Raw genomic sequence first — 22,845 nt, forward strand, 5'->3', positions numbered from 1 at the left:
CTGTAAAAATGTGACTAATGACTGCTCTAATTTGTGGGGCTGTCATCAAATGAAAGACTAAATGGGAAAGAATATATAGTAGTGCCGCTTTATCCACAGTTTCACCTTCCACAGTTTCAGTTACCTGTGTTCAATAGCAGTCTAAAAATATTAAGTAGGAAATTCCAGAAATAAACAATTCATAAGTTTTAAACTGCATGCTGTTCTGAGTAGCATGACGAAATCTCTCGCTCTTCCACCCAAGACTTGAATCATCCTTTTGTCTAATGTTATCCCTGCTGTATATACCACCTGCTCATTAATCACTTATTAGCCATCTCAGTCACAGGTCAACTGTCTATTACCACAGTGCTTGTGTTCAAGTAACCCTTATTTTACTTAATAATGACCCCAAAGCACAAGAGTAGTGATGCTGACAACTTGAATATGCCAAAGATAAGCCATAAAGTGTATATTTATAGGAAAAAACAGAGTACATAAAGGATTTGGTACCATCCACGGTTTCAGGCATCCAGTGGGAGTCTTGGAGGTATCTATCCCCTGTGGATAAGGTGGGACTACAGTATTAACAAATGGTAAAGAATCACTGGTTATCCAACTCTTTTTACTGAGTACAATAAGAGTCAATGTAATTGTGGATTACATTCTAGAGCATGAAGAGTCAGTCAATGAACAAGTAAATAAATAGTTGACCAACATAATTTCAGAGAGCAGTAAGTGCCATGAAAACCATAAAACCAGGATATGCTACACTGAAAGGCTAGAAGGCATGAACTATAGGCACTACTTTAGATCTGGTGGTCCTTGAGTGTTCCCTGAGGAAGGTCCATTTGGGTTGGGATCTGAGTGTTTTCAATGAGAGAAAGGCATTTAACACATGATCCTAAAAATTCAAAAAGTGAAGTGGCAATAGGTTTTACAGGCATCTAAGAAAACTGACCCATGTGCCGTTGGTCACTGACCTTCAGATTTAGCTATTTCAAATAAATTTCATTTTATTTTTAAGAGTTCCATTTTAATCCCTATTCTGAACCTTTCCTTAAAAAAATTATTAGAATTCCTTGAATAGCATGCTACAAAGAACCCATTTAAAAGAAAAGTTCTAGTTTTTTAAAACAAATGTCTCTCAATCCCAAAGTTCTTGTCCTTGCAAGGAAAGGAGATAGAAATGCTGTGTCATTACAGATCATGTAGTGCACTGATCCTGGCTCTTGGCCACGCTGATGTCTCTGCAGCATGATTAGAAAAACTTCGAGCAAACTTTACATTCACAGTAAAAGCACTACATGAGAACAAATGGACATTTTCTAGTCAGGGGCGCCTAAGGCCTTTTCAACTCATCATGAAACAGAAGTGAGGATGGGAAGGATAAAAACACTCATTTAGCCCCATCAAATAAACCACTGCTGCTAACAAAAAAACAATGGCTCCTGCAGGAAACTGCAGCAGTTAACAGCATTAGTTTAGAAAAGTAAATGGAAAATGTGATAGAAAATATAACTGCTACAGAGGGTAGATTTTTGTTAAAAGAAACAAAACCTTTTCCATAAGAGTTATTTAAGAGCCTAATAATTACAAGCTGCAAAGTATATAAAAAAATGGAAATGCCAGAAGCAATATATTTCATATTGCTTCAGAAGGAAGAACACATGGGAATTATTAATTACATGGGACATGGGAATACTTCACTTGAACTTTACTTTTATATACCATTTAACTCTCTTTTCTAATAAAACTAATCTTACCTATGGTTTGGGCCAAGAGAGAAACACAGGTTATAGAAAACTGAAAGTTTTAATCAGGGATAAGAAATAAATTAACACTCTAGAGCCTGATTAAAATAATTAATATCTGTTAATTTCACTAAACAGTTATAAAACATGACAAAATTATTCTTCATTAAAAACCGTCACAGAAATTAACTATTACTATTTCTCAAGTCCTTTAAATCCTCCAAATGAAAATGAAAGAAGGATCAATTATGTTAGTCACTTAGGTACAAAACAAAGTACAAACAGCCCTTGGGGTCCTATAATCTAGTTAAGGAGATTAGAAATGAGCACACGGCAGCAAAAAAAAAAAAAAAAAAAGACTGAAAGTTTAGCATTCAATTATCTTTTATTCCCCCAAATCACTAGGCAATACATAATAGCATTATAATATTAATAATGATAACAATACCAGTAAGTGTATAGTGACTACCATACACCCTTTAAATGCTTTTGCATAAATTGATTATTTAATCTTCACAACAACCCCATGGTGTAATTACATGGGTATTTTTATTAGTTCCTTTGCACAGATGAGCACATTAAATACTTTGCTGTAAGTCACAAGGCTAGTGATTAGTAGAGCAAAAAGTCAAACCAGACAATCCAGTTTTAGAGTCAGAGCTCTTAATTCCTACACTCAACTGCTAAAATTTCTGAGAGTAGAAAGGCCTCACGGCTTCATGAAAGCTTGAAAGAAAAAAATGGAACCCTCATCTTTCTACACAGTTTATATCCAGAATCTGATGTTTGATATTTTGATATTTATCTCTGTGTGTCATTCAAAATTCACTGATGAAAAAATGAAAGTCCTCCTTTTTAAAGGGTATACTATCCATCAGACACTGATCTAAGTGTTTTGCAGATATTAACTCATTAATCCCTACAATTACCAGTACTAAGGTGCGAACAATGAGGCTAAGAAAAATAGAGTAACTTGCCCAAAGCCAAAAATTTAGTAGACAGCAGAGCTGAGATGTGAATCCGTGCATTCCATGTTCTTAAATGTTATACTATCTGCTGCTCCTAAAAATAAAAACTTAGGTCATAATTAACATGCTTCTCTTCAGAATAAGGTATGTCAGCTTTAATATTGATATTGAGAGGCTTCATATGATGCAGGGATTTTGAACTGCCTACTAGTCTACAGAAGTTTATATGTAAAGAATTCTAGTTGCTCACTCTATCGCATGCTCCAAAAAAGTAGAAATTGTGTCTACTCTGTTTACCACTATATTCCTATATTCTTAGCATCTATCAAATAAACTGACCTCAAATTTGTAGAATATTTTGGCATGTAACTCAATATAAATAAGGTAGTTAATCCAAGTAATTTAGTTGACAAAATAATCTTGCTCCTCCAAAACTGATCAATTTTGTTTTTTAAAAAAGTTAAGTTGTAACTTTTAAATGGATTCTTTGTAGAAGGATATATTTTATTTTAAGATAAAAAAATCCTCTAAATAAAACTGAAATCTATACTGTGTAAAGCAAAATAGCAAGATTATTAAAGTAAATTTAACTTACCTTTGAGCCATCTAAACTGATTATCCTATACACATTTCTTGTGCTGTCATAGAAATAAGACACAGTAACTGCGTGCTTGCTGGTGGGTACCCAGTTCTTCTTTGTGTTTGGGTCAATCTGGAAGACATGAGCACGAGTGCTGAAGATGGGTTGTTCCCTGTGGGATAGAAGATAAAATGATAGACTTAAAGCAGCCAATTTTATTACACTGGACAACAGAACATGGAAACTGTGACGACAACTCACTTAACCAAAAACTCCCACAACCTTGAAAATAAGAAAAACTTTCAAATTTGAATATCTAAGTATCCATCATAAGCTTCTTTAAAACAATTACAGTCAATCTTCATTACTCAGATTCTATATTTGTGAATTTCACTAATGAACAAAATGTATTTGTAACCCCCAAATTAATATTTGAGGTACTTTCTTGGTCTTCTGTAGTGGAAAATGTGAGTCACCTTACATGCATGTTTCCTTGTGAGGTTGATCAAGGCAACAAACACCCTGTCTCCTTGTTTTAACTCTCATACTATATAAACAAGTGCCTCTTTTTTCAATCTACTTAACACCAAGTATTTTGCATTTGTGTGCTTTTTGTTGGTGTTTTCACTGTTTAAAATGGCCCCTAAGCATAGTGCTGAGTGCTATCTGTTCCTCAGGGCAAGAAGTCTGTGATGTGTCTTATGGAATAAATATATGTTATATAAGCTTTGTTCAGGCATGAGTTATAGTGCTGTTGGCCATGAGTTCAGTGGTAATGAATCAACAATATGTATTAAATAACGTGTCTTTAAACAAAAACACATAAAACGAGGTTATGCATTGATTGGTTGATGAAAATTTTGAGATAAAGGCTCTTAGGAACCTAACTCTGTACTGGAATAATGGTTCAAAATCCACTAATTCAGTGTTCATGACGCTTTTATAGAACATAACTACTGCTGATAATGAGAAGTGACTATACCCTGTTAAAATATAAATCTTACATTTGACCCTCACTAGATTAGAAGTTTTTACCCATTTAACACTACATTATTCTGGAGAGCATTTGAGATCTTGCTCCCTAGAATATATTGTCAGATTGGCTCAAATAAACTCTGATACACGTTCTTTACAGATTTGGACATTTCTTACATCGACAAGGTAAAAGTAGAACAAAGAACAACTTTTTTTTTTAAGTAACAGATGGGGGAGGATCACTGAGAGGAACTCAATGTCTTGAACAGTTAACAGAAATGGCAACCTGATCAAGATGTTATAAATTGAACATGTAGTCTAATCTACATATTTTTTAATTTGGAGAAATTTCTAACACACTGGTGCCTCAGTTTCCCCTCTCTAAAGAATTTTAAAAACTATATTATTCTGGTAAAAGGTAAATAACTTACTGACTTACATTCAATATAAGCTCTACTATATTAAAAAATATATGGAAAACAAAGTAGTTCACCACCACAGTATCTTTTACTTAGATCTTGTAGAGTCTTAAAGACATACAAGAGATTTTTTAAATTATCAAGAACCATAACTATTCAAAAACATTCAAAATATGATCATTAGATTATTTTAGTCTGAAAAACAAGCATGAGTTTATCTGTATATAACAAAAGCATTATAATGTAAAATTTTCCAAGTTCTGAGTAAAATTCTTTTGAAAACAGTATTTACCAGTGTGTGTGAAAGTCCAAATAACATAACACTTTTCTATCCTAAAGCAGCTTAAGCTCCTAATGAGAATTTTAACTGGTGTTATTTAATATTTAAAATTAAATAAATTTTAAATTTTTTAATTTTAAAGCAAGGAAAGGAGAATATGGGGAAAAAAATTAGAAAACAGGTAAGGCAAATCTGGGTCCTTGACAAAATGGCCTTTCAGGACAATAATAATGGATAAGGTATCACATATATCTCCTATGGTCTACTTCAGTCTTTGGAGGGGTAGTGTAAAAGGGAGATACGTTCCCCTTGAATAATCTGGCTTTTCCCAGGTTTATTTCTGAAAACCTCCATAACAACTTTTCTTATTTTAAAAAATCTCTTTTGAAGGAAGTGATAGATTTTATGCCACTTCCTAAAAAGTGACAGAAAGTCATCATTTCTGGCTTAATTGCCATCATATATGGATTCCTTCAACGAAAAACGATGTGGCAAGGCACTGTGATAGAAGAAAGAATTCTTCTCAATTACTCATTCCCTCTCCCCCCATTCTCAATCCTTAATTTTCAGTAAGGCTGGTGCTAATGCTCGACCTCCTGAAAGCACTGCAACCTCTAGTTTTCTTTTTTCACCTTTTACTTAAAGTTCTAGGGATAAGAGTAGTTGCTCAGACCAACAGTGACTAATTCCAATTCACAGGGAAATCCAATTACACAAAACTGTATTTATGCACGTAAGGAAGGCAAGGGGAAACTAGTCTCTACTAACTTGATAAAAACTTTGTTTCCGTTGACAGGGGATAAATTTCTAAATAGTGCAGACTGATAATTATAGGACTGTGTTTTAAAAAATGTATTTTCTAAAAAACTTAAAATACTTGTTAACACAATGATATTGCTTTTGCAATCATCAAATCCTTATTCAATGGAAATACAATGTTTTGAGTCCAGTAAATAATTCTCACATCACTCAATTTAATTAATCTGCACAATCCATGTAATCCAATTCCCTCTGAATAAAAATCTTTAGAGTAAACCAGTTATTTTACAAGCAAATGACATTTGATATCAACTAAACATATTTCCTTCTTCAATTCTCTTCTGAATAGTTGTTTTCTGAAAGAAAAGTTATAGTTCAAGATTTCTGTGGTCAAAAGCCTATCCATCAAAGTCTGAATGAATAGGCAAGGCTGGGGGGGGGGGGTGGAATTTCACTGCTGATAGAGGGAATTCCAAGAAGTAATGAGAATGTTACGATGTCTCTCAGGGCATACTAATAAATGATTCAAACTTTTACTGAATATCTATTATATGCCAAAAACTGATAGAGATGGTCCCCATCATTGAAAAGTTCAATCTGGTAAGGGAAGACAGATGTGTTAAAAAATAAAATGCTCTTCACCATGACATATTCTCTTAAAGTGACTGAGGGCTACCATGAAGAAATTGATGCCTAAGCAGGGTTTGAAACAAAGTACGGCACAGTGGGAAGATGGAACTGGAATGAATAGTGAGAACCTTAATGAGCATGAGTGCCTATGAAGAATGAAGCCAGATATAAATAAAGAAGCCAGTTCATGAGGGTTCTGGCTGGAAGCTACTGAAAGATGTAAATACAGTTTTGCATTAATTTGGCATCACTGAAGAGAGTGATTTAAAGGGAAATAATATTGGACATAAGGAGGCTAGTCAGAAACTTACAAAAGGATTCCAAGTTTTAAAAATTAAAGATGATAGGAGATAGGGAGTGGGATGAAGACTCAAGGAGGGATTAAAGGAAAATTAAGAAAGTAGAATCAACAAGATTAATTAACAATTGGATATATGACAATAGTTCTCAAACGGCGGTGAATTGTCTCAAAGGGGGAATTTCACAATGTCTGGAGACATTTTTGGTTGTAACAACTGAGGGAGACTGCCATTGACATCTAGCAAGAAGCCAGAGATGTTGCTAAACATCTACAATGCACAGGACACCCCCCACCAACAAGGAATTGATCCGCCAACAAGGAATTGATCCAGCCAAGGTCAATACTGCCAAAGTTGATAAATCCCAATGTAGGAGATGAAGGAAGAAGCTGAGTCTCCTGAGTTTCTGGTTTGAGTGATTGAAAAGAAGATAGTGCCACTAACCAGGATGGAAAACAGAAAGTCAAGTTTGAGACTGGAAGGATTTGGGGAGAGAGGATGAGCTGAGTTTTGACCAAGTTCATATGCCTTATAAGACTTCATAAATTATATAAATGTCTAACCATTATGTTGTACACTTGAAACTAATATAATGTTGAATGCCAACTGTAACTGAAAAATTTTTTAAGTTACATTTCAACACTAAGCATGTGGATAAATTTCATTTTAGAGAAAAGTTGAAGAAGCAGTAGAGAGAAGCTATAACTGAAATCTTAAAGCTCTTATCTTTTAAAAGGGTCTGTGATGCATTTGAAACTAATTGACCCAAGTGTCCTAATTTGTTAAAGTTAATACTTAAAAAAAACAACTAGATGGCATTCATAAATAAAAGTTTGACACACTACTTCCTTCACAACAATTCACACAAATACTAACTGCATCAAACATCAGCATTTCCCAAAGTATGTTCTACAGAACCACAGTCTTAGAAATGAGTGTTCCTTGTTCAACTAAGTTCTACAAACACTGTGCTATGTCCCATCCTGAAACATTTATAATGCACATCAGTATATTAAAGGTTCTGAGAAGTCTTCCAGTAAAGAAACCCTGAATAATCCAGCATGTGGCAAAATCATTTGACCTCAGAATTCTTTTTCATGTAACACATTAACATCACATAAGACTTATATTTATAACTGCAGAATAAAAATCAAAAGATAAAATTTTGTCTACGGCCATGCTACCCTGAACGTGCCCGATCTCGTCTGATCTCAGAAGCTAAGCAGGGTCAGGCCTGGATAGTACCTGGATAGGAGACCACCTAGGAATACCAGCTGCTGTAGGCATTAAAAAAAAAAAAAAAAAAAAGTTAAATTTGAGGTAAATATCTCTCACTGAAAGCTGATCTGGATATTCTACCATCTTTGTTGACATTACTAATTATCACAAAAAAATACACATAAAAGATATGATACAAAATAAGGCCTTAGTAATGATTATAGCTTAACTTCTTAGTTAATTGTTAACGACATTCAAAGCAACTCTTCTAAGAAATTAAACATTATTCCAAAAGTCAATTCTAAAAGAAAATAGATTTTGGCATGAAATGCTTTAAACTAGCTTAGAAAAACTAAACACACACACACACACACACACACACACACATTTTTTAATGCTAGAGAATCATCTACTTTGTAATTTCTTGTATCAAGAACCAGGACAATAAGTAGTTCAAACAACCTTATTGTTCTAAGAAAAACTTAGTGGAGTATTTTCCAGTTCATAAAGTAATTTTAGAAAGCTGGTATAACATTAATTGTGAAGTTCTTCATCTTGGACTACAACACTTCGATGTTAGACTCTAAAATAATATGGATATGGAAAATTGGAAGGAAGTATAAGATGATACTGCGAAAATGTAGTAAAATCCAGATTGTTTTAAAAATAAGTTTTATTCAAATTCATTACAGTCAACATAAAGAATTACTATATTTAACTTTCAGGCATCTGTGTAATAAGAAAGAAATGAGGATCATAAAATTGAAGTAAAATAAAAAGACTATTTGCCAAGATATATGTACATTTTAGATCTAGAAAAAAGTACAAAGTTAACATGTGTCATTTGGATAGCTTTGATTTTAAAAATTAATGATAATGCTTTTTAAAATTACTATTGAATTCTATTTTTGCAAACATTGTGGGATTATTCAATAAATTTTTGTTCCAAGGAAGTGCAAAGGTGTGGGTCCAAGCTCAAGGGAAGAAAGAGAAATTATACATTCCCTAGTCTTCTCTTAGTACCTAGCTCAGAAATTTTTTTCAGATATGTAAGAACAATCAGATATTGTAGCAAAGGGGCTATAAAGAAGGTTGCCATTTCAAATAATTCCCTGACTTTTTACTTCATTTTTCAAAAGAAAGTAGCCTAGCAAAGTATAAGAAACCAGGTCCTTCTTGTACCCTCCTATTACACCTGCGATATTGTCCTGGTGCTCTGCCCTCCTCCACAAAGCTGTAGGCTTCACAAAGATAACTGTCGTGATCCCATTCTCTTTGCCAGAAGTCAGGTTAGGAATGGATCTCTGAAGCAATTCTGGCCAATGAGATAACCAGGGCTTCTGGGCCTACTCTCAAAGACATACACACATAAGAAAGGATGTTCTCTTAAATAATGGTTGTGTTTAGAGTGATACCTGGACCTGAAGAAGTCGTCTTAGTATTGTGAAGGCACCTAACATGAAGACAAAGCCAGTATTGTTTGCTAAGAATAGCAGATGGAAAAACAAAGAATCTGGTTCCTTGATTATGTCTTTGAATCAATGAATCAACATCCAAGCTTCTTATGTGATAAAACAAGTTTCCTAAATGTTGCAGGCATCTGTCATTTTTAAAATTCACAACTCTAGTGGCTACCAGAAGGTAGGGGGAGAGGGGAGGTAGATGGGGTAAAAGGGGTCAAATATGTGGTGACAGAAAGAAATCTAACTATGGGAGGTGAACGCACAATGTAAATATATATATATATATGCCTTACTATTAAAATGTGCATTTGAAACTTAAAAATAAAATTACACAACTAACTGAAGAAAGGGGTTTATATATGGTAAACTCTGAAATAACATGTCTCCCAATAAAATGTGATTGGTGGTCTTCCAGAACTCCTGACTGCCTAGCTACACACTGGTCATTCATTAATTTTGGGGAGAACCATTTAAAATTGTAATTGAAAAATTAATAAGACTAACTGCATTGAGATGGATGAGAGGAAGAAATGTGGAAATGGTTAAAGTTTACTATCAATTAACTTCCTGCTATAAGGATTTACTATTTAAAGCTTTTAATCAAGAAATAGCAGACAGTATCAAAGTATGTTAGAGATGCTGAGGCAATCACCAAGAGAAATAAAAATTGGAATTTTAAGAAGCAGTTGTCTCTGGCGAAGGGGCTAGTTGAAGGAAGTGATTAGACAGGAAACTAGTGCTCATCTTTACAAACCTTTAAGTACTATTTTAATTTTTTAACCTTGTATAAGTACTGAAATATTTTCTTAATGGCCCTGTGTAGAAAAATACATTTACATCACAATTAACAATGGAAAAGAATGTTTAGGAGCCACTTTTGAAGACTACCAATAAACCATAGAATAAGTGACAATTTTTAATAGCTTGAACTCAACTATTTAAGACTGCACCGTTTGAAAGTGTTCCCATTACTCATACATAGGAATAAAAGGAAAGTAGGAAAGGAGCACAGATCCAAACCTAACTGCAGGACTGGAAGTGCTGAGGTATGTCCACTTCCTGGTGAAAATACCCTCCTTCATGAGAAGTAAATGCACAGAAAGTAAGACAAAAAGCATTCGATCTTCAGCTTGGTTTTTGGAGTTTGAAGTCGCAAGAGAAGAGAAGGTGGACATACTGGTTACAGCCAAAAGGCCACGAGCAAGAACAAGACAAGGAGTACACAGACACTAATGACCATGTTAACTCAGATGTAAAGCCTGAAGAGTTTAGTTTCATTGCATTGTGGGACAGACGCACAGCGTGTCTTCAGACAAGCTGGCGCTCAAGCACTGGAGTTTCCCCAAAAGAACTGTGCTGTACAAATTAATAATATAAATGGAAATTCTAATGGGTTATCAAGGAACTGGTTTAACTTCTCCTGCCACTCCCTCCAACACATGCACGTGTAAGAAAAATGGTACTGACTAAAATAGCTGTTTTGATGCTGCCCCAAGATTTTTACTGCATATTACTGATTATGTATTCCTAGTACCATGTTATATGTTTAACAGCTGATGCTTACACACACATTAAAGATTCAGAATGTTTTTTTAAAACACATTCTTACTTTGAGGAAAGCAAAGATTATTCTAACTAATGGCTATCCAAGACACAGTTGTACTGCAAGAACTCCATCTAGTGATGAACCAAAAACATAACCAGTTTGTTTTTTATAACTGCCAAGTTACCAGGCATATAGCAAATACAAAATTGTAAACTGACACTGTTATAACAGAGATATACAGACTTAAAATGTGATATCAACAACTACGAAATGTCTTTCTGAAAGGATCTTTAAAAATTCTATGACCTGAATTCTTTGGTCTTTTAATTGGTTAACTGCATAGTCAAATAAAAGATTTTTTTGGAAAATTGTCTGCATCACAAGAACGGAGCATCAGAAATATTTTCATGACATCGAGTACTTAATTGGCATATCCAAAGAAAATATTAAGTAAATTGAAATTTTCCATTTGTGATTTAAGATTAAATTATAACTATAAACTATACTTATAATTAAATTATAACTATAAACTATACTTAAATAGTAACAATACTGTTTACATTCTTTATATACTGTCTCTCATGTTAAGAGTAGTTTTTCTAAATCTCAGTCCTTTCATTAGGCCACAGCACTAATTATTAAAAGATTATAATATTTATTTTCCTTGGGCACTTTAACCAAGTAGCTACATTTAAAAGATTAAGAGATATGCTGATATTCATAGTAAAGAGCAAGCAAACCCACTCAATGTATATATTTAAGCAATATCTTCGACACTCAATAAACATGGCTTGCTATTTATTAAATAACTGACAAGTGACATTATCTCTGTCCCTTTTCTCCACTTAAAACCCTATCCATTTCAGACAAAATACTGAGTTTTTAAAAATATACCAAGAGGTATGCTTGAAAACTCAATTACATTTAAAATTAGTATTGTATTTTCAATTATATCAGACTTTAAATATTCTTCTCTCCCCAGATGATTTCCATTAAATAAAGTTAAATCCCACGAAACGACAATACACACTAAGGAAATCTAAGGAAAATAGCCTCATGTTAATGAGAATTTAATTCTAATTAATATAGGTGGCATATTCCTAAATCTAAAATAATTGTCTAGCAAACATCCAATTCTTAAAAACTTTTAAAATGAATTAAATATTAAAAGATTATTTAATTCTAATGCCAATAATATTTCAAGGAGCAGTAATGCCCTTAGGTATTCTTTTCCTTTATATCTACTACAAACTAATCAAGTGGATACTCAATCCATTTAGCATCTGAACAAATATATATTCTAAAAAATACAGGGAAAAAAATCTGAAAGTATTCTGGCAAAATGTTAACATTTGCTACATCTGAATAGTTGTTGCATGGATGTTTTCCCTATATTACCTATATTATTCTGAATACTTTTAATTGCTCAAAACAAATAATAAAACCTCAAACCATTTCTCTAGAATTCTTACGGATGCTGAAAAATTTGAATAATCAACCACATTTTACTTTATACATATGTAATCATTTACTTTAATTGCTGTGCAAAAGTCCAAGCTATGAGCAGAACTGCACTATTCAATATAGTAGTTACTAGCCTTTCAACTACATTTTATGAAATTCAAATTCAGATCAAGTATTTTCAATAAAAATTTTAGCATCCAAACTAAGATGGCTCTACGTGCAAAATACATAATGGATCTCAAAGACTTAGAATGAAAAAAAATGTTAAATGACCTCAATGGTTTTTATATTAATGACACGTCAAAAAGATAAGACTTTAGATATACCATGTCAAAATATTTAAATTGATTTCACTTTCTAAAAACTTTAAACCTAAGTTTAAAATTATATATGTGTTCACACTGTATTTCAAGTAGAAAATACTGGACTATTTTATGTAGCCATTTCCCTACTGATAAACATACAGGTTGTTCCAATTTTGGCACTTTTGCAAACAATGCCCCTGACTGATTACTTGTGTACACATGCAAGAGATATACTAGAAGCAGAATTCCTGGTCATAGGGTCTGCACCATAGCATATTTCCAAAGTGCTCTTCATAGCACATGTACAAATTTATACTCTTAACATTTCCTCCCAACAATGGTTAAAATCTAAGTAACATCTTTAATTTGTGCCAAGCTGATGGACATAAAGTGGTATTTCATTGTTGCCTTAATTTGCATATCTGATTATTAGTGAGGCTGAGGAGCTTTTCATGTATTTTGGGGCCATTTAAGCCCAATGAATTTCTACACTTATTCCTAAGTTTCTATAAAACCTCCTTTTAGCTCCCAAGAGTAAACACCGAAATCAAAAATTCAGCACTCAAACCGTATGTATGGGAACATCCATATATACAATTCTAACTACATACAGACATTTAATTAAGGTTACCACCACTAGAGTATGGCAGAGTTGGTTATTTTTCTAAATCTGATGACATTTAATGTTTAAAAATCAGAATAGTATAGATATCACATATACATTCTGCTCTTTTTCAAAGGCAAATTGCAGTTCTTTGGTAATGTTATTTTTATATAACAAATTATTCCTGACATTCCTCAAAATGTTTCCTTTGTGGAGGGGTGAGTGAAGGAGTGGTAAATGCTTATCAGTTAAATTTTTAACTCAGTCATTTAAAATTTTTCAGGCTTAGCGTTAAAAAAATAAACAAAATAACTTTCATGCTAAACTAGAGACCAAAAATAACAAAACAGTTCTATTGTCAAATAGCTTAAACTCCCGGATGTTTTTCAAATGGTAACCACCACCACCAATCCATTCCCACTCTGTTTCTCTATGCAATTTTCATTCCAACATCCCTCAGATTTGAAAGTGATTTTCACTTTCATCTGATCAAGTTTTCTCTAGCCACAACTACTAATTACATCTGGCTAGCTCCTTCCTGACTGGTCCTCAGGTAGTAGCTTAGCTGTAAGTCTACCAATGAACAGCACCTGGTATTTTATGTATTGTAGCCCCACATTCTCAGTTCTCAGATTATCTAGCTTTTGTATTATTTTATTTCTTCTATTGAAAAAGGGCTGTATTAAATATAACTAAATGTGATGTTTTCCATTTTTTATATATCCTTTTATAAGGATGCTTTATTTAAAGTATTCTTTTTTTCATAATGATGTATTTCTTAAATTTTTATTTGTTTATTTTGTTTTCCATTTTTTATCAGCTTTTCAGGTAACAAAAATTATAGACAAAACTGTCGGATGCTCTATCCCAATTCAGAGTTTTGCAAATATAATCCCTGTGATGATAGAGTGATTTTGCTCAAATGCATTAGACCTATTTCACAATAGTGGTGTTGATCATTTAGTCATTGTATCACAGAAACCCAAAGAAATAAATTTTCTGACTGTGAAGGTATTTAACATTTTTCAGTGGCCAAAAATTTGATATAGGAATACAGAAAGCTAGGTTTGAGGAATTTTTCCTATTTAGCTTTTCTGGAAATGAATCTTAGTAGAGATAAATGGATGTTGATTTCTGAGGCACCTGAAGAAATAATCACTACAGATAAAAGAGCCCCTAACAAGATATAGCACTCCACAGTTTACAGCAGTGTTTTTAAAACACTGGGTCACAACCCAGAGGGTCACGATCAATCTAATAGCTAACAATGGGCATTTAAAAAGATGAATGAGAATGGAAAATACCAGAGTGCATCATATTTGGAATGGGTATATGTGCTATTCCATGAAACTTTTGACTACATATTTCTATATGTTTGGCACAACATAAGATGTATTTTTTTTACTGTGGATAATGGTCAAAATTTCAAAGTTTAAAAACCTGGGCACGCAAAATTTTTTTATTTGTTTGTGAAAACCCTAGGAAGCAGGGATACCATACCCAATTCATAGTACAAAAACATAGGTCCTAAATGATTTATCCAAAGTCACACAGCTAGCAAATAATGTGAATAAAGTATATTTTTAAAACGCAGATTTTAAAATGGCATTTGTCCTCACTAGAAACCAAAGAACTGCAAATTAAAAACATGAGTTATCATTTTTCCATGAGTTATCATTTTTTCACCCGTCAAAATAGGAAATCTTAATTTTTTTTTTTAATGAAAAAAACCTCAATGCTAGTAGTGAGAGTTTAAAGGAAACCTAACACTTTCAGGAGCAGCTGGTAGGAGTATAAATTAGTAAAGTCTTTCTGGAAACCACTCTGACAATGCATATCAAAAACCTTTAAATTTCTGTGCATATCCTTTGACATAACAATTCATTCTAGGAACTTACCTTAAGGAAATAATCATGGATATATGCAGAGATTTAGCTACAGAGATGTACTGCCACATTGTTTCTGATAACCGAAGACTGTAAATTAAAATGTCCAATAATGAAAGATCAAAGAAATTATGGTACATCCATAATAGAATCCTATGTAGCAACTAAAGAACAAAAAGTTATAGAATATTCAGTGACATAAGATGTCCCATACACTAAATGAAAATAGTTTATAAAAGTGTATACAGTATAATTTAATTTTGTTTAAAAAAGGTATCTATATGCTTACAAAATAAAACATACTTGGAGGATATACTTATATTCAGCCCTTGTCCTACCTCCCCTTCTCTCAACAAAGAAACCAGAATGATCCTTCTAAAAACCCAAGATAGCATTAAAATATTCCAAGGAAAAAAAGGGTGAAGGGGTCACTACAAAGCAAGTAAGACAAAATATAGGCGGGCACCAAAGTGGGTGAGATGATGGCAGTACAGGAGAGTTGTACTTTCTACTTTATTGTACGTGTGGAAATTTTTGTAATATAGCGTTTCAAGTAATAAAACCTAAATCAGGTAGGTCATTCCTCAAAACTCTCCAGTGGCTCCCCATCTCATTGTAAACATCAGAGTCCTTTAGACTTAAAGGCCTTGTAACAGTGTTTCTCAATCACCTCCACCACCACAATCAGCGGATGGGCAGCCCAGCTTCCACGGTGATTCTCACGTAGTGGCAGGAGAAAGGACCACTACAGGATCTGCCCCTCACTGTCTTTTGCTTCAGCCACGCTGGACCTTTCTCCTTGTGCTTCTCAAACATGCCAAGCACTCCCTACACCTCAAGGCTTTTGCCTGAAGTACTTTTTCTCCTCAAATCTGTCTAGCATCTTCCTTTGCCTCCTCCAGGTGTTTCCTCATGTGTTACCTTCTCAGTAACAGTATGGCCACTCCTGGTTGCTCTATATAAAGATTGCAGCCTTTCCTCTCCTTTTCCAGGACTCTATATATTTATTTCCCTTCTTTCACTCTTTCCCATGGCACATCACATTTCTGACATGCAAATGTATTTTATTTATTGTCCCTCTCCCCTAGCTAAAGTATTATCTGTTCGAGGGCAAGAATCTTGTCTTTTTAATCACTGCTATATTCCAAGCAACTTAAATATCTGGCACATATTATTGCACATGGAAAATACTTAATAAATGATTTTATACCAAGACATTTAGAGTTCTTGGTGGTGAGATTACAAATGACTTATTTTCTTATCTCAATTTTTTAATATGTAAACATGTATTTCATGTATAATAAGAAAAAAACTTTAAAGCAGACAATTTTAATGTAGTGTATTTTCTTCCTTTAAAAATACATCTAGTAAAAGGTTATCTTGGTCATTACACATATAAATTTATATGTAAACATTCAGAGAGCTGCAGATCTGTATATTTTATTGAATATATGCCTTAATTTTTTTTAAGTGAATGACAGTTAAAAATATTACAGTCCTAGTGATAATGGATTCATCTAGTAAATACAAATTTGGGGACACTCTTGCCTGTAGAATACTTTCTACAAAATGGCCACAAATCTCCAGTGATGCCAAGTTTTTCCGTCAAGTAGGTATGTTCAGAATTCTCTTTATGGTGTTTAACAATACCTAGAGTTCTCCTACACAACAAGTAAACCTATAACTAACTATCTGTGTGGCTTTAATTGTGAACCAACAAGCTCGTCATAAGGGATCCCATAAAAATATCAACTCAAGAAAGCCAATCATCTAAAGCTGGAGAAAGTTCCCTAACTGGCTCTCCTGCAAACATAGCATAGAAGATGATGACTTAACTAACTAAACAAGTAGTATAAACATTAGCTGAACCAACTGTTAAACAGAAAAAGCATCAATTCTACTAAAACTTTTGTGTTTGGCAGACATTCCACAATAATTAAGCAGACAATATCAGAACTCCAATTAAGATCGCCTCATCCAACTATTTGGTGACTATTTAGGACCAGTTCTTTTCAGTTCTTCTACAAAAGTCATACCCAGAAGTCCAACAAAGTAGTTTTACCAAATCTTAAATCTTTTGTAGTCAAAAACATCCACTCATCATGTGAAAAAGAGCTCTTGAGCCTCAACTGAATGCTCTTTTCAGACATTTGAGAAAAACAAGTAAGCCTTATTTCTCAAGAAGAGGAAGGGATGGTATTAACAACACGGTACTAGAAACAGCAGCATGAGCCCGGCATGTCATCCTACAACGATTTTACATCGTGGTTATGACAAAATCATATCAAAAATAAACATGGCTAGCCTATGAAGAATGCAAATTTATATAAATTTATAAATTAAGCCGTACACTTTAAAAAATATTGATTCCTTATCTCCAGTATCCTAAATGCATTTACTCTTTTCTACCACTATGGTACTTTGGCAATAGTTTCAAAGTATTTGTTTAAGGAATGTGTTAACTATTCTAAATTCTCTAAGACTAACCCCCACTCCGTATTAGTAATATAGTCAGAAGGCAAATTTCGGTTTATCTCAATTCCCTAGAAGAAAGCCTTCACTGAATTAAGATTTAAAGTTCTCCCTTGAATCTTTTAACAGAGTAATAAAAGTAATTCCCATTGGATCTCCATATTACTCAGTATCTCATATGACAGTGCTGGGAAAAAACTTGTCTGCTTGCTATTGTATCTAAACAAGACTACAAGGGAACACACTTCTCGCTCCTTTGCCAAGAAACTCAGCCATATACTGTTTCCACTCTAGTAATGATCTCATCTCAGGCATCTACTACATGGACTCATCTACTTCAACACTATATTTTTAACTGTCCTGTTTTACCTTGTTCCTGATTTTACAAATTACTGAAAATTCTCTGTAGAAACAAAAAGATTACATATCTAATATAATAAATATTGAATAGCTTAAACACTAGTATTTGAATTTTAAAAATAGTGACAGAAAAAAGTTGATAGTTTTAAACCTTTTGCAGTTGGAATGATGAGATATCTCAACTGTTTTCCTTTTATTAATTAACGAGAACACAAATTAGCAACTTACATCATTTGTGCCAAAGGAAGAAAGCCATAGATTGGATAATTCAAATAGAATTGAGAAATTGAAATATGCCACTCTTAAGCCTGAAAACAAAAGCCTAAACTTATAAAATGAATATGTGGTAAATTCTTTAGTTATAATTAACATTTTTGAGAGTACCAGCTGGTCAGACACTGTTATAAGCACTATGCCTGAGCTATTTAATCCTCTCAACTTCTGTGAGGTAGTTAACTATTACTCCTCTTTTGAAGATGAGGAACCTGAGACATAGAGAGGGTATATAATTTGCTTAGGATGACACATGGCAGGGCCAGCATACAAACAGTCCGGCTTGAGAGCCCACAACTTTATCCTATACTGACTCCTTGCGTGGGAAAAGAATTCTTTTGTCAGTAAACCTGAGTTTACTGCTTTAAACAAACTCTCACCTGGCCCATGCCTGAAATTTTGTTGATAGTTGTGGGATAGTACTGCTACACGACTATGATTACTACGCATGTTAAGCACTGTTAAGAGTACTTAAGTGTTTTCATGGAATATTATATATGTGCACTGCTACCACTTAGCTTTTACTTGTATTTTGGAAATAATTTATAATATAACACTCACTGAAATTATACTGTGATTTGGCTAAATCCAAAAACTTATTTTTAATCATGCTAATTACAGTTCTTGAGCTTTCCTTCTGTAAGAGAATGACTCTACCTCTCTAACAGAATACAACGACAGTAGTAGTGTAGGCCTATGTGAGGTGAAAACACTGGTCTTTGAGACTAGGAATTATTAATTTCAAAGTATCTCACATCTGCTTCTACACTGGCTAGATTTCATCACACGTGGTATTTCTGAAAGGGATTACATGATAGGAAGAATATGCATATTTTGATAAAACAGGAACTGTATATGTACGAAAACCTTTTCCGCTCCTCTACCCTACTGTTTTCCCTATCTTGACTTGGTTTCCTTCTAGCAAAAACATCTAAGAGTTTGATTCTTCCAGCATTTTATTGAACACTACACCTCTGATAAAGGAGTTTTTCCAGGAAAATGTTTTCCTTCAGTTTTTAAAATGTAATTCCCTAACAAGCTGTACTTGTGTGGAAGTTGTGTATACTTTCTGTAAAAGCTGTCTGAACCATTACAGAATTCCTACACACACGCACGCACCCAAATGCACGCAGAGGCTAAATTCCATAAAAGTAAGTTTTATAAAGTAGGTTATAGGAATTACTGTAGAAAGTACTCATTAATTCTTTAAAAATGATGTGAATTTTAAGATAATCTTTTTCTTTAGAATCATCACAACTAAATATCTGTGACATTGATGTAGTTAGGAGGAAAAACAAACTTCACTAGGTGAAGCTATAGTCAGTGGAAAAGGGGAGATCAATAGAACATGTCAGTTAACAGACTTTTTAATATAGGACTGCATAAAAAACACTCTTATCACTTGAAAAATAGGACGTGTTGATATCCCCTTTAAATAACTGTGTAAGGTTGAATAATGGTCCCTAAAGATATCTAGGTCCTACCATCTAGAATCTTTGAATGATACCTTATTTGGCAGAAGAGATTTCTATAGCTGTGATTAAGTTAAGGCTATTGAGATAGACAGATTCCTTTTGGATTATCTGGGTGGACCCTACATGTAATCACAAGTGTCCTTATAAGAAGGTGTCCTTTAACTTAACTACAGATAAAGGTTATATGATATAAAAAGAGAAAGAGAAATTGAAAGATGCTACACTGCTGGCTTTAAAGATGAAGGAAGAAGCTATGAACCACGAATGCAAGGAACACAGCTCAAGAAACTCGAAAAGACAAGGAAATCAATTCTCCCCTAGAGCCCTTGAGCAACTATGGCTCCGCTGACACCTCGATTTCAGTGGAACAGATTTTGGACTTCTGACATCTAGAACTGTAAGAGAATAAATATGCACTGTTTTAAGCCACCAGCTTAGTGGTAATTTGTAACAGGAGACATCAGAAACTACTACAATAAGAGATGATAAAAATCTTCAGTTAAAATCTATTAACCCTTCACCATTAGTTTATTCTAATCCATTAAAATTAAGATTTTATTCATATATCTCAAATAATATATTTACTTAATAGGGACAGAATTACTGAAAACCAGCATAAAACAGTAACAGAAGCAACTTTAAATTTATTAAAGCAATTTTAGGTGATTTGTTTGTCATCTGGGTATCTTCAACTGCAGTGTAATTTAGTAAAAATTAAATTTCAAGAATAACAAATCATTGCCATGGGGAGAGTTACAGTAACTGATCAAGAGTAACAAGAGTAGTTCAGTACTGACTCTATTTTTCTCCCCATTTCACTAAAGATCAAACCAACATGTGATCCAGAAATAACTGTTGCAAAATGAAACAGCTGAAGGTAGGGGAAAAGGTGGAGGAAGAAATTAACATTTTACTGAATTACTATTGCATTAAATACCTTACATATATTCACATTTCCATCTCAAAATAATCCTAAAAGAAGTTAGATTTAAAAAAAAACAAAAACAAAAACAAAAAAAACCTTGTTGGAAGAAGGTGGCATTTAAATATTGGCCAAAGGTCACAGCTAGTGCTGGCAATTTCTGGGATCGAATCCAAAACTAACTCCAAACCCCAGGACTTCTCACTACTCCAAAAGAAGAGAATGATGTCTGATATCAAAACTAGACTTAAAATTATTTTTTCTCTATTTCTGAATAACTCAGTGACAAAATCTCATAAGTTATAAATCTTTGTTACTGCCATTCTAACAAAATACATTCTATTTCTCCACTCCGTCTGAGATAAGCATTATAACTATACAAGCTATTCCTTGTAAATATTAGAAAATCTCCTACTTCTTTCATTAGGCCCTACAAGATTTTTTAAAAATATACGAAAATATTCAGCACTCAGTAAACTAAAATTCCAAATATCTAACATTCAGAGAAGTAAAATACAATCCATAATGAGCAGAAAAATCAACCAATAGAAACAGACCCAGATATGACACAGATGATAGGACTATTAGACTAGGACATTAAGATGCTATTATAACTATAGTTAGCATGTTCGAGGAGGCAGAGAAATGCATAAGCATATTAAGGGGAGACTTTAAGATATATAAAATACATAAAAGTCCCAAATCAATTTTCTAGAGATGAAAAATATACTGGATGAAATTAATAGCAAGTTAAACAATGCAGAAGGAAAGAAAACAACTTAATTTGAAGATGCAGAAATAAAACTATTTAAAAAAAACACGAAGAAAAAACTTTAAAAATAGAGTATCAACGTACCTATTATGGAACAATTTCAAGTAGCCTAGTATATATGCAATTGAAGTCTCAAAGAGGAGAGAACAGAAAAAGTATTTAAAGAAATTACGGTTGAAAAACTTCCCAAGCAGCTCAACAAATCCAAAGCACAAAGAAACATGAAAACTATACCAACGAGCATCATAATTAAATTGTTTAAAATCAATAATACAAAGAATAGTCAGTCAGAAGGTAGTGGGCACATTACATACAGAGGAACAAAGATAAGAATGATAGACTTCTCACTGAAAACACAAGCCAGAAGATAGTGTAACATCTTAAAAGTACAAAAAAGGAAAAAACTTATCAAAAATTCTCTACCCAGCAAAAATATCTTTCAAAAATGGAAGTGAATTTAGGGTGGTAAAATGTCTTGGAACTAGATAGAGGTGATGCTTACAAAACATTGTAAATGTACTAAATGCTATACACTTTTAAAATGGTTAATGGTTACTTCCATGTTATGTGAATTTTACTTTAAAAAAAAAAAACTTTAAAACATGAGGGTGAAATCATTTTCTCAGACACACAAAAGCTGAAAGAATTTATCATCAGCGGACCTGTACTGTGAGACAATGTTAAAGGGAAATTTTAGATAGAAGAAAATGATACCACATGGATATCTGGATCTACTCAAAGGAATGAAGAGTGCCAAAAATGGTAAATGAGTGGGTAAATAAAACATTGCTTTCTTATTTTTAAATTCTTTTTAAAAATAATTGATTATTTAAGTAAAAAGATAACATGTATTGTGGGGTTTAAAATATTAGAAGTAAAATGTATAATAATAGCACAAAAATAGGGATAATACTATACTATTATAAAGTTCTTATTATGTGAAGTGATTTAATACCAACTGAAGGTAGACTGGGATATGTTAAAGATTACGTACTAATAACCCTAAAGAATAACTAAAAAAGAATTAGAGTTATACTTAGTAAGCCAATGAAGTAGATAAAAAATCATAAAGAATATTCAAGGAAGTATGCCAAAATAAGGTAAAAGAGAGAGGAGGAAGAGGAACAAAGAACAGATGTGACAAACAGAAAACAATAATATGGTAGACTTAAACCCAATCATATCAATAATCATATTAAATGTACATGGTCTCCTGGGGGCTGAGAAACCTGATAACTAGTCTTGTGAGATCTGTGTCAAAAGTAAAAGAACACTGATCCTAAGTGAGGGTCTGATTAGCATTACTTGAGTAAAGTACATCCTACTTGACTGCTCCCTGAGTACTGAATATTTCTTAGGGTATCATGCTTGTTTGTCAGACCAGCTAGAAGCCTCTTGCCATGAACTGTATACTAGAATAATAGGGGAATATAAAACAGATT

At 33.3% G+C, this 22,845-nt stretch overlaps 1 protein-coding gene and 1 pseudogene across 2 annotated transcripts in view; one reads left to right on the plus strand and one right to left on the minus strand.

Annotated features, from left to right (window-relative positions):
* The window catches only part of HOMER1 (homer scaffold protein 1), a 114,142-nt gene that overhangs the window by 68,063 nt on the left and 23,234 nt on the right, over positions 1-22,845 (minus strand). For both annotated transcript variants that reach the window (XM_039874901.1, XM_039874902.1), the window contains exon 2: positions 3,297-3,453. In XM_039874901.1, coding sequence (XP_039730835.1) covers positions 3,297-3,453 — 157 coding nt within the window. The remainder of the gene's footprint in view (positions 1-3,296; positions 3,454-22,845) is intronic.
* LOC120612715 (uncharacterized) lies at positions 7,811-7,929 on the plus strand (annotated as a pseudogene).

This window comes from Pteropus medius, unplaced genomic scaffold, assembly GCF_902729225.1.
Source record: "Pteropus medius unplaced genomic scaffold, Ma_sr-lr_union100, whole genome shotgun sequence".
Classification (NCBI taxonomy): Eukaryota; Metazoa; Chordata; class Mammalia; order Chiroptera; family Pteropodidae; genus Pteropus; species Pteropus medius.